This window comes from Salvelinus sp. IW2-2015, linkage group LG16 (genome assembly GCF_002910315.2).
Source record: "Salvelinus sp. IW2-2015 linkage group LG16, ASM291031v2, whole genome shotgun sequence".
Lineage (NCBI taxonomy): Eukaryota > Metazoa > Chordata > Actinopteri > Salmoniformes > Salmonidae > Salvelinus > Salvelinus sp. IW2-2015.
The window spans coordinates 19,907,848-19,921,312 of record NC_036856.1 but is presented as its reverse complement, the minus strand read 5'-3'; the positions used below and the strand labels follow the sequence as shown (position 1 = coordinate 19,921,312).

Below are 13,465 nucleotides of genomic sequence, written 5' to 3'. Positions count from 1 at the left end.
CCCACTGAAAAATGGAACCTGCTGCCACACAAGACAACTCACTTTGTGTCTCTCTTTAGTTTTGTCTTCAGCCTGAGAGAAAGTTGAGAGGGTGATGTGCCAGAGTCAGTGAGGGCATGTGTGGGCTCTAGCGATGTGCGTGTAAGTTTGCCTTCAATAAAAGATGAACCTGCAGGTCCCTGGTGTATTACATGCGCAGCAAGAAAGGCGTGGGGAGCAGGGTAAACAATCTGAGGTGGCACTTCACTGAGCTGGAGCGGGCCTGACAGACGAGCGCAGAGTGGCCGGGTGGGCTTGTACCTCACGCCGCTCTTGCTTCATCAAAGCTGACAGCACCCGGTCCAGAGAAAAGAGAAGCCTGTCTCTTACAACGCTCAGGCTTAGGAAGCTCTCGTCACCTTGTCATCACAGACATCCTCCTTCCCTTTGAACTGCAGTGTAAAGGAATTTCACATTCTGTACTTAAAAAATGTACATACAGTTAACTGAAAGGGCAGGTCCATATGCATTAATGTCCCGAATGTGGTGTTTGAGAATGTAGTGTTTTAAATGGTATTCTGGTCAAATGTCTAGAAAGGTATGTTTGGAAATGCACAAGAAAGGGCTCAGGTGTATATTAAGCTTAAAAAATGGTCCTCCCCGAAAGTCAGATAATGATACCAAGTGGTTGTGCATGCAGCCTCCTGGCATTCCCTCAACTGAGAGGGAGAAACGCTTTGTTAGTCTAAAAGTTTCAACGACGAAATTGCACCCATGGGAGCACAACACAGACATCCGCCGTAGAAGGGGGATATTTATAACACACTTTGTGTTCCTAAGTCATCAGAGACCTTGTATGGTAGAGAAGAACTTTCAACATTCTCAGAAATGGCCTTACTTTCCCATTTAGGTCAGTGAGAACTTCCTGGTAATCTTGTGGTCCTTTGTGCCTCAGTTGGTAGAGCGTGGCGCCTGCAACACCACATTTTGTGGGTTTTATTCCCGCTGGGGCCACACATACGTAAAATGTATACACACATGACTAAGTTGCTTTGGATAACAGCATCTGCTAAATGTCATATATTATTACTCTATGATGTCTCTTTTTACTCTCTCCGATATAAAATGTTAGGCCTCACTGTTTACTGTGCATCACACATATGGAAAAAATATATGTAAAATGAGTGGAGAGTGTGGTTTCCAGGTGCTATTCTTATATATACTACACATTACCTTCCTGCCAGCTCGGGCCCATTATTGTAAAAGATGGCCCTGCACTTCCATCAGCCTGCTGCTGCCTGAGCCACTGTCTAGCCTGGCTGCTTCTCATGGTCAAGAGTAGATGTTGCTCTTCAACACTGGCCCTTTTTAATGAGATTATCAAGGAAGAAGTGTCACTAAGTAGGATCTAAAATGAAAGCCATTATCTGGCATTATCTCAGAGCAGCCTCCCCCATCCATCTGCTATACCACCCACACAGCCACTAGGCTGGGATTAGAGGCATGATTAGCTGGGAAGTGCTGCTTAAACACCCCTGTGCCACATAGCACTGGGTTTCTTCACTTTGCTGCTCACCGGCCAGCTCCAGGCCAAGCCCCATCCTCCTGCTCTGCAGTAACCAGCTGGAGTACTGTCCGGGATCATAGGCCTCTGGCACCATGCCATCCCACCCTGTACCACACCCACCCACTTCCTTTCTTCCCATGGCCAGTGTTTCATCGTACCTGTGATCTTGTCGCGGACCAGTTTGCAGGACTCAATCTCTCCGATGCTGCCAAACAGGCTGCGGAACTCCTCCTGGGTCATGTTCTGGGGCAGGTAGTTGACAATGAGGTTGGTCTTGCTGTCGTCGGTGGGGCCTCCAGTTTGCATGGGTGAAGGGCAGCTGCGGCTGTTGCTGGACGGCCCGTTAGCCGTGGTGCCGTTGGGGCCGTTCGTCACCTGAGGCTCCATGTTGCTGATTATCTGAGGGAGGGAAGGGTTCGGGAAGAAGAACAATCAAAGGGGAGGTAGGAGGTACGGCGTCTCAATCTGAGAACCATGATTAATTATTGGACCTCACATAAACACAGTAAACATCGAATCTACATTCCAGGCCATCAAAACTCAGACAAAAGAAAGACCAAGTTTAACACACAGTATGAGACCATAAAGTAAACACTATATGTACACATGCAACTTAAACTCCTACATATTCATGCAGACATAGCTGTTAGAGACATGAGTGATATTTTTGAGTTCTTCTCTGTGCTTTGATAGCTGGTGCAGTTAGAGAGCGGTAAAAATTTGAGCGATTCAGTGGGGCACTGCTGTCTGTCATAGGGAACATTTGCGGCTGGTTTTGCAGTGTGCTTTAAGAGCAGGTGTTTGAAGTAGAGCTTGCTGGCCCTTGAGGGAGGAGGCACTGAGGAAAGGCAGTCTGATGTGCTTATCTACTGGCAAACACTTATTTCAAGATCCCAAGACTGCCACCAAATATATTCAGCCATTAGCATAAAATCTGTGTGTTTAATGGTATTATTTGATTCTCGGTTACAGTCAGTTGATTTCCATCATCCACTTACAAAGAAAAGCTGAGCCTAAGAGGTTTATGGAAGATCTGTGTGAGGTGTGGCGTGTTTGTGTTTGGAGATATAGGGTGACAGAATAGGAACCTCAGGGTGCCTGCTGTTAAAAGCATCTGCCCCACATGGGGGTGAAAACACCCCAAACAAGGTTCTTTGAAAGGTAAACTTGATGGGCTTTTAACTAAAGAAGACGACATAGGGAAATGTAGCAGCGTGAACAACAGCCAGAGCACTGATTTACTTTTCTGTGTTTTATTGAAAGTCTGTACCAGAGACACTGGGGAGTGGCTGTGTAGACTCTGAGTTTAATCTGTCAGTGTCTGTACAACACAACTATACAAAATCATTAAAGCTGCAAAATGTAACTTTTTGGGCGACCTGACCAAATTCACACAGAAATGTGAGTTATATCTGTCATTCTCATTGAACGCAAGTCTAAGTAACGGTAGATCTGTTCTGTGCACTATTTCTATGCTTCCTATTCTTAAGTTTCGCTTTTGCGTCTTTTACTTAAGGTTTTGTACACCAGCTTCAAACAGCTGAAAATATATCTTTGGTTATTGAAAAAATATTTCACAGAGGTTTGGATTGTACAATGATTCTCTACACTATACAATGCTTGTTTAGTCACATAAACTAGATGAACTATTAGAATTCTACCAACGATGAAATGGCAGAGCGATTTCTGCATATTGCACCTTTAACAAAGAACCTTGGAAAAAAACCACAGGTAAACACTTCCAGAGGTGAACCAAAATGAACTAACGGTAGTATAAAGCTCACCTCTAAAATGACTGACTGTAGTTAATTTGGTGTCATTTAAATAAAGATCTAAAAGATGAGGAAAATAGGTTACATGTTCCTGCTGCTTGAATCAAAAGTGAATCAAAATCATAGAAAAGGAAAGATCTTAGCACAGGTTTGGGTGTATTTATTTATTTATATATATAACATGTAAGTTTGTACCTCTATTCAAAGCCAGCATATTTAGAAAGGTTTCCCCATCTGACTGTAGCTAAGTTAATGTTTTGATAGCAATGATGTTGTTGAAAACTGGTCTAAAAACTAAAATAGACAATATTTTATCACAATATTCTGAACAATCACTATCAGTCACGTAGATCTCAACTCTATAGTTTTCTCCTTTGGTTTTCTAACACGAACCTCAAGCCTGAGACATACATTATCTACAGTGGAGGAGGGTATATCATAAATAAACTTGAATGTGAATAATTTCAGCCTCCATCTTCTCATTCCACACACACCAGTCTACTTTACAATGGAACAATACACAAGATAATTCCTGGAGCTCACAGCAGAATACAAACAGAGAACCGCCTCTTTAAAAGCGCTCATGATCTATTCTGCATGCAAATTGTGCTTTTGACAGTATCCTCACCACTCCACCAAAGAAGGACCATGGAGACAGCGAGGAAGAAGGGATAAAGTACCTAGCAGTAACAAAGTTGATTGGGGGGCCTTATTAAATTTGTTTACACTTCCTGCTGAGCTTCATTCTGTCAAAAATACTTTCAACTCCATGGGACGTGTGCTTTGAGTTTTCACCAGGGAAAAAAAATGGCTACCTTGAATTACCCAAGACCCGTCAGTCAGATTGACCAATTATAATTTCTACCTCCTGCCACCGGCACTACCCATGCTCAGCTGTCCATTGTGCCTCAGTGGCTGGGTATCTCTGCTTTCCCACAGAGTAGCCCAGTGCTGAGAAAGGCAATATCTCCATGGTCTCTCTGGGTTCCTGGCCGAGGCACTACGGCACACAAGCAAAGCCTTCAAAGGAGCTCTAGCGTCAGCCTGAGGACAGACACCGGGCCAACTGATTCAACAGAACGCTAGCTAGCTAACACTAGCTTCAGATTAGAGCTTGTTTCCCCTGACCGGGCTGAAACACAATGCTGGATTTACAGCCTCCATTAATGCCACTGGGCATGGTGTGTGGGAGGGACCTGCTTCCTCTGGACTATAATGGAGGCCTTAGTGGGTTCAGAGTGTAGGAAATAAATATTGGTTCATGAATCTAATGTGTGTGAGTCATGCAAGGCGTGAGTAAGGCAGTGTCTCTGGAGGCAGTGTCTGTGTGGAGAAAGACGGAGGGGATAGAGGTCCATTAGAAGAGGTTAAAGTTCACCCCTTTAGATGAGTGAGTCGACAAAAACACATCATCCAGGCCTATCCTTAATACTTAAGTACCGGTGATTTAATGTCATGGGTTTTTATTATCGAGGATTTTGTTGTGTATTATTTAGATTTGAAATAAGATTGTATTTATGTGACTATGAAACAGTACCTCACATTGGGAGTGAGGTAAGAAGTGATTTGCAAGGCTGGAATATTTTCTCTTATCGTACATCACAACTTGACAAAATGCATAAATTTTCCATTACCTATACTGTCTTCATTATTCAATAAATAACACACCAGATGCAAGAACAAAATTACAGAAGGGGAAATATATAGCCAACATAAAAGCATTTGGATGCAAATTTTAGAGCATTTATATTTATAGAACCTAAAACATGTACATTAAGGTTGATGAATGGTTAAAGCATTACAATTTTACATCCAATATAGTAAAGATTCACATATTTATATTATATATAAAGCTATATTTACTCTCCATCTTTTTTCCACTCACAGTAAATCAATCAGCATCCTCCCAGCACACAGTACATTAGGTTGGCAGAAAAAGTAGCTGGCGCAGTGTGTCTGCCCGGTCGGCCTGCATCAGGGCCCCTCCCCTCTGGCCTAGCAGACAGACAGGCCTGCTCCTTCAGCAGCACTGTCATCACCATTGGTAATGTCGGGTAAAAAGCCATTTTTGTGGCTGTCTCCTTACCATCTTTGGCTGTGTCAGCAATCCCTTCTCTGCCCAGCCCTGTAGCTGCGGGAGTTCTGCCTGACGCCACTGTGTCTCTGTCGATCCCTAGGAGGTTTCAGGGTCAAGATTTAACATGCTTGTTTTTCTACACAGGCCTTACGGTCACCAGCCACACTAAAACACACAGGTGGCTTTGCTTCCTTCCAGGTAGGGGTTGGTTTCTGTATAGGAATAGTGCTCATTGAGACTTGGGTATAATTCAGATAAGGGACAATTACTGTAATGTTGGTGTTGAGTATGACGTGGTCTATTTGGGGAGAGGAGGATAGACCTGACTTTGGAACTATGGTGACCTCTGTAGCATTAATGATATGGATATCCCTCTCACTCCTGGTGAGTAAACAAGCCCCGTGACAAAGACAGCTCCTCAAATGAGCTGCGGGCTGCAGGCAGCAGCATCCTTTGCACAATATAGCGCTGAAGCTGTAATACCAGTAGCTAAAACAGCCAATTTAGGAGTAGAGGATTTTTAGGCTGACCTCTTGCTTCATTTACTCTCCCAGACAGAGGGATGAGAAGGTAAAGGAATGCAATGGGATGTAACCAGTCAGGGTCAGGTGATGGAGGAGGCCATTCATCCTCTGGGGGGTGTTATTGGGGTTCCAAATGAGAATGGACTGTCAGCTGGAGAGGGGAATGGGGAATAGGTCGGGGCAGCTTGTGTATGCCGACAGGTCGGCGTGTGTCAGGATGTTTGGGTTGATAATTTGGGGAATGTAAATTGAGCCATTATGGGTACATTTCCTTTACCAGATGCCACCTCTGTTTTAGTTTAGGTGAAGACCGAAGGTTATAGCAACATCTTACAGCTTTAGAATATAAAGAACACACTGTATTACACATTCATCTTTGGGGGATTAATACTTATGGTAATATACATTTTGATCCAGCTTTTTCTTATGATCTAGATTTTCCCATTCACAGGGATTCAGATGAAACAATACACTGCTTGAGTCAACCTGAACCATCATATACACAGGATTTGTCAAAGTGAATACAGGTATGACACAGACCCCTATTTTTAGCCAAAGAAACCAGCATGGGCTGGACAGCCTTAAATAGATATGCCCCCAAGGCTTGGATACCCAGTGGACATAAGAGGTCGCCCAACATGGTGGACCAACGTCCATTTTAAAGGAGAGGGCATATTGAACTGGCAACATCCTTTTTCCCATTGAGTTTTAATCTCATTTAAAATTCTGAAAGCTAACCTGAAAAGAGATGTTAAACAAAGGTGAAACATTAAAAGCATTTTTCACCCCAACTGCTATGGATAGTTTTAAATGGGCGAGTCTAAAAATGAATGATTTTGCCGAAGTAAGCATAATATGCAGCATGTTCAAATGGGGTCCCAAAACATGGTGAAAAGCAGCAAGCAGGTGTAGGACTAAACATTGGCTATGGTTTCCAAAACATTTTAGCAAATGATGTACTACCCACTCTACTGAGAGGTTGTGGGTAGTATTGCAGCAAAAGGGTAGTTTGTGTTCATTTTGTATTTACATACTGTAGCTACAATATTAACTCTATGCAAACAAATATCTATTCTAAAACCAATTTCCAAGCAAGCATACAGTTGCTGAAATATTGAGAGATTTTAGTGGGTATTAGATAAAGGCGTATGGTAGCTGAAATCTACATTCTATTGTTTTATAACCAGTACCATAACAGATATGCAGCCAAGTGTATCAATACAGCCACTAATAATGATTCTCTCCCTCTTTCTATGTCTGTCTGCCTCTCTCCAGTATGAACACACACACACACACTTCCTGATAACATCTCAAATAATATTCAAATGAAGGGACAGTGCAATTACGTTAAAAAAACAACAACAGATGAGCAATCGCTCATGGGTACAATTTCAATTATTCAGGGAATACATTTTGGTTGTGCGCAGCAGACATTAGACAGAGTTATTATATAATCAATATACTCTCTAGTGTGTCAAATATTTGACACCCTGTGAGGGCTCCCCATCTCCTTGAGCTCCTGAGGTGAGCGGTGTGTGTCTGGTATGGCAGTCATGTAGAAAATGTTATAACTGCCCACAGAGGACATTATCTCCCTCCGCAGCCTGCGTCATCTAGCAAATCTCACATGACCAGAAGCCTCTCCTCTGCCACGGTGACACTGTAAAAGCGCCACTTTACTGCCAGGCAGACCTCCCCTGCCCAAACGAGCTTAGACAATCAATTTCCCGTGACTTTGCTGGGATGGATGCGGAGAGGAGACACTGCAGTGGATCAGAATGCGGCAGTAGTATAATTGAACTGATAGCGCCTGGCACAAAATGGAGGTCAGTTGGATGGTTGTTTGTGATTTCAATGTCTCGCCACATCCCAGCATTCTCCTATATGCTAGAACAGGGGATGACCCCAACAGGATATTATACACTGACTCATTAGACTATCAGTAAAATTATCCTTTTAGATTTTCCTGTTTACATGGACATGTTCAATCATAAAACACGGAATGAAATCCAATCTGTTAAATATTTCATATTTTTTAATCAAAGGGTTGTCCATCGTACAGTAAAGTATTCTGTAATTCTGTCCTCTAACAAGTACACTAATACAGTGAAAGGTCATAGTGTCCTCGATCAATTGAAATGCTCATTTCAAGGAGAGGGTAGGTCACAAACTCAACCATTGAAACCCCAGCATGCACCAACTCCTCAAAGTGCTTCAGAGTAAGAGGGAACTTGAGTTATCAAAGCGATTCAGACACATTAATATGATTTTTGTATCTTAACTCCAGGTCAGTGAAGTTCCCTCCATGCTATAGATTTTTTTTCTCCATCTTTTTATTTTTTGTTGCCTCTCCAGTCATCCTGCAGGTCAGACGGAAGCTGGGTCGGATCAATCAGGAAAGTAATCTGGAATACCTTGCGCCGCACCCGCCTGACTCCACCAACATCGATTCGCATCTACTTTGCCAAATTGATTTTTTTTCTTCCCTTCTCTGTGTGACTCAGAATAATAAATGTTTCAGTGCTGTATGTAAGCAATTTTTCATTTCACTTTGCTTGACTTTTTCCCCTTATGATGTCCACTGTTTTATAGGATCGATAGAACTTTCCCAGAACCCTCTCTTGGCCTCTCCACTGAGTAATCTACGTACACTCTCTAGGGTCAAAGGTCAGGAGATGAGAAGGCAACGTGCCGCTATTAATTGCAGATGTCTGCAGCAGAGTCAAGCTCTTTAAATATCACAGCTACATCTAGTCTAATCTCAGACTACCTTGGAGACATCAGTCTTACATTGTTTCAATTTCATTAATTCTCTATTATATTGTCCAACTGTAGACACTTATATAAATCTCAGAATGTATCCTCAAAACAAACTTAAAATATACACTGGTTATACAATAAATATGAAATGCATCCAAGGTCTGCTTCTAGAAGGTCATAGCCTGACATTCTTTGACCATGGGCTAAATCTCAGATCCGACAGCTAAGTCTGTCTGTGTTACTCTCCACTTCTGAAAGCACCATGTGCATCAAATGGACTTCTCACTCTAACTCACTGGCTGTTAAAGCTTTCTGCTAGCATCTTAAATCACCCTCTCCTTCTTCCCAGCTCTGATGGTAATTGGAAAAACAACTTATCTTTTAAAAAAGCAAACACTAAAGCACAAGTAAACGTCCACCAGACTACTTTCAGGAAAGTTCAAATTGCAAACAAAGACCACTTAATAACCACTAGAAGGGAAACATTGGGAGAGCATGAAACTTTTTCCTACACAACTGAATTATAATTAGGCCTGAATTCAATCAAAATGTAATCTAGCTTCTCTGCAGTGAGCTTTTTCCTGATTTGTTTTCGTGGCATTGGAGTTGTAAACTGCCTTAGTCTAGAGAATGAGCAGCCCACGGACAGTGACCATAGGGACCTACGGGCTGCAGTCTACTGCCACTGCCAAACTCTAGGTGGACTCAAGCCATTTGTACATTGGCTAAATCCCAACTCTGCACCAATGCATGGAAGCAGAAAATTGGTGAGCATCTTGATTCTGAGATGACACTTCAATTTGTGTGGCTCCACTGACCTGTGTTATCCTCCCCTCCCCTGAAGTGGTGTGAGAACTCCTGGCCACCTGCCTGGCAGCTTGGCCGTACCCTGTACCCTAGGCGTACGTGTTCGGCCCCAGCCCTGGGCCCAGGGGCCTCTGGAGGTCCTGCCCATGAGCCAGCATGGGGAGAGGAGCTGTGATATCCACAGGCTGCAAAAGGCCAGCTGAGACTGAACTCTGAACACAGTGGTCCACTCAGAGGGCCTCACAGCCTCATCACTGACTAAACATCAATACTACATGTGCAGTCGTCTAATCATACCGCTCATGTGGGATATTAATGTTCCCTTAATAGGTTATTAAGTCTTCATGACAGATTACATTATTTCATTTAATACAGTTTAACTAAAGGAGAGAGAGAGAAAAAAATACCACCCATGTCTGCTAACCCCAGTCCTAAGGCTGATTCCCAACGACAGGGTCAATACACTGTCACCCCTCACTATGCACGCACCCGCGCCACTCTATCACTACTACATGATTGGACCCTCATCTACAGAAGTGGGATACTTCTGAATGAAGGTGACTACAGTACAATGCAGCCTTGGTTTGTATTAGTTCGTATTTTAAGTGAAAGCTCATTACCATCTTGAGGTTGTTTTTAGCCAGTGTAGAAGCCATGGTTCCACTGCATCAGCACCAGGTGTCAGATCACTGCACCTGTGCAGGCATCAATGTTCCTGACCAACAATAAGCTCCTCTCCTTGCTCGTAAGGTCTAAAATAGAAATTATATGTAAAAACCCCAGCCTAGTTGTAATTAAATATTTACATTTTTTTGTTCAAATTAGAATGAACTAATGTACATTGGATTCTAGTTCATCAAACCTTTGCACATGCCTAAACACCATCCCCTGATTGTTCTTTTAATTAATGCTGATTTGAAGCTAGGATGAGTCATATTTGCTTGGGTAAAACAGGTATAGATGTACAAATAGCCTGTAGGTAAAAGACCAGAAATTAAGCTGCATTAGGGCAAAGCCTTGTCTGCCTGCCTATAAGACAGAGAGGGAGAGGAAGAGTCCCAGGCTCCCTGCACACACACACACACACACACACACAAAACACACACACACACACACACAAAACCACACACACACACACAAACACACACACACACACACACACACACACACACACACACACACACACACACACACACACACACACACACACACACACACACACACACACACACACACACACACACACACACACACACACACACACACACACACACACACACACACACACACACACACACACACACACACACACACACACACACACACACAGAGAGGCCCAGCCAGAGCAGAGCAAGGCTCCTCCTAATCTAATCACTGCCCATGATCTCTGCTGCCCCATCAGCTGCTTCCCAGGCTGCCTGCCTGCCTGCCTGCCTGCTTGTGTGTCTCCAATGACCAGAATGTGTGCCTGCCTTCTCCTGACAGTCAGGGGCCTTGCAGCTCACACCGGAAGCTAAATCACACAGACACCAGCCGTTGCACAGGGCTTCATTCCAAGGCCTATATGAAACAGTACATTGCTAGGAGATAATTTGGTTATTGATTAGGATCTGAACTGGAGCTCATATAATCAAATAGCTGCAAGACGAAAGGACAACCTGTCATTCTTATACGGAAAAGCAAGCACCTGGATGGAGACAGTTAATACATTATTTGAGAAGAGCAGGAGAGACAGATTCATTCAATATAATTCCTTGTATGACAGTTTAATGTACAGTATGTTCTGTATTAGCATCCATTGTTATATCTATCCATGTGCAGTACATTTAATTGTACTGGTACTAATCATACTATACAAGCTCTATTATGAGTAATTTCATATTAAAAAAAGTGCATCTGTAAACTAATCCTCCATTTTTTTGTGATATAATATACAACTTGGAGCATATTAGGTCATTAGAAAATTGGAAACAGATTTCAATATTTAAAAAATCTACTCAAATTTAGCTTCTGCTGCAGTGAGAAGACAAAGCCTAAATGTATACTCACAGCTAAGATTACCCCTCAGCATATCAACTAAACCATAAAATGTGGCATGCATTCAAAATAGAAGATTAATCTCCTTCTGCCGTGGTACAGTGTAATTGAAAATGCCCACAGGAGACTATCTATGTTCATATAGTATGTGCCAGAAAATATAGGGCTATTTCCATGGAAAATTCTGGAATGGAGTTTTATATCAATAGCATGCCGGGGAGACATGTATTTGGAAGATAGCAGATTGTACACATCTATCTCTCTGGATCCCAACTTGATGGTTCTGTTAATTGCTTCAAATGTTTATCTGTCTTGATAGATATCTGTAGTAAAATTAATATTTCCATCTAGTTTGAGGCGAACGTTTTACAGTTGATATGAAGGGAATAGGCCAGCGTTTTTCAAACTTGGTCCTGGGGACCCCAAGGGGTGCACATTTTAGTTTTTGCCCTAGCACTACACAGTTGATTCAAAAAATTAACTAATCATCAAGCTTTGATTCTTTGAATCAGCTGTGTAGTTCTAGGGCAAAAAACAAAACTTGCACCCCTTGGGGTCCCCAGAATAGAGTTGGGGAAACACTGGTATAGGCATTGACAGGATGAATCCCTTTCCCAGATGAGAAAACCTCTGATGGCAGTGGAATTGTTCCATGTCATTTCAGATAGCCACGACACTCACCATCTCAGATTGTTCTGAAATTGTGTCTTTAGTTAGAAACAGGTATGATTGGCATTCCTGAAGCATTATTTTGTTGGCATTTTATTTTATCTCAGATAAATTAAGCTAATTGATTGCACCCAAATTGGACATTCTAATTTATAGGATTCAAATATGTATTTTGGGGGGGGGGGTGCAATTAGCTTAATTTCTCAAATTAAATAAAATGAGGTTTCAGGAATGCTAATTGTATCTGTTATGAACTACAGAAACGATTTTAGAACAATCTGAGATGGTGGGTGTTGAAATCCTCTTTCTTGTGCTTTTTGAGGTGGAACGACCTAGTGATCAAATCTCATCGCCCTCATGCTTGCCTCAGCTTTTGACAGCGATAGAAAGATAAAGGTATGAACCATATACTTTTAGGCAGTAACGCTTTTATGTTCTCAATAGGGATTGAGGAAGCTTCTGTCAGCTCCACCATCCTGACCCCTTGTCTGTGGGTACCCTGTCCTCTACGGGTCTGTGGGTCTGTGGGTACCCTGTCCTCTACGGGTCTGTGGGTACCCTGTCCTCTACGGGTCTGTGGGTACCCTGTCCTCTACGGGTCTGTGGATACTACTGCTCCTCTACGGGTCTGTGGGTACCCTGTTCCGCTACGGTCTGTGGGTACCCTGTCCTCTACGGGTCTGTGGGTACCCTGTCCTCTCGGGTCTGTGGGTACCCTGTCTCTACGGTCTGTGGTACCCTGTCCCTACGGGTCTGTGGGTACCCTGTCCTCTACGGGTCTGTGGGTACCCTGTCCCTCTACGGGTCTGTGGATACTCTGTCCTTCTAGCCGTCTGTGGGTACCCTGTCCTCTACGGGTCTGTGGGTACCCTGTCCTCTACGGGTCTGTGGGTACCCTGTCCTCTACGGGTCTGTGGGTACCCTGTCCGCTACGGGTCTGTGGGTAGATCTGACTAGGAAATGTACTTCCTTCCTCCTTCCATCTCATTCTTAATCCTCCTCCCCTTTCTTTCTTTTGACCTACAGCAAGTAGAAACAGAATATTTCCCCCTGTTTATATTTACAGTACTAGGATTTGATGGTGCAGACTGTGTGTAAAGATGTAGGGAAGCGATAGGCCTAATGTGTCTGTTTGTAATCCAACCAGCAGTGCCATTTTGTTGCATGTTGTTATGTTGTATGTTAAATGTATAATTCATCTGGCAACAGAAATATAAATGTTTGATGCCTTCCAGGCTGTGAAGAAAATCCCCTGTTGGAGGGATGACCTTGA

The 13,465-nt window shown here is 43.0% G+C and overlaps 1 protein-coding gene across 9 annotated transcripts in view; it reads right to left on the bottom strand.

Moving 5' to 3' along the window:
- elavl4 (ELAV like neuron-specific RNA binding protein 4) overlaps nucleotides 1-13,465 on the bottom strand; it is a 77,327-nt gene that overhangs the window by 34,509 nt on the left and 29,353 nt on the right. For 7 of the 9 annotated variants that reach the window (XM_024004062.2, XM_070447582.1, XM_024004060.2 and 4 more), the window contains 2 exons: nucleotides 5,405-5,491; nucleotides 1,705-1,945 (listed from right to left, as the gene is read on the bottom strand). In XM_024004062.2, the coding sequence (XP_023859830.1) occupies nucleotides 1,705-1,945; nucleotides 5,405-5,491 (328 nt within the window). The remainder of the gene's footprint in view (nucleotides 1-1,704; nucleotides 1,946-5,404; nucleotides 5,492-13,465) is intronic. The other 2 variants (XM_070447586.1, XM_070447587.1) reach the window with 1 other exon arrangement.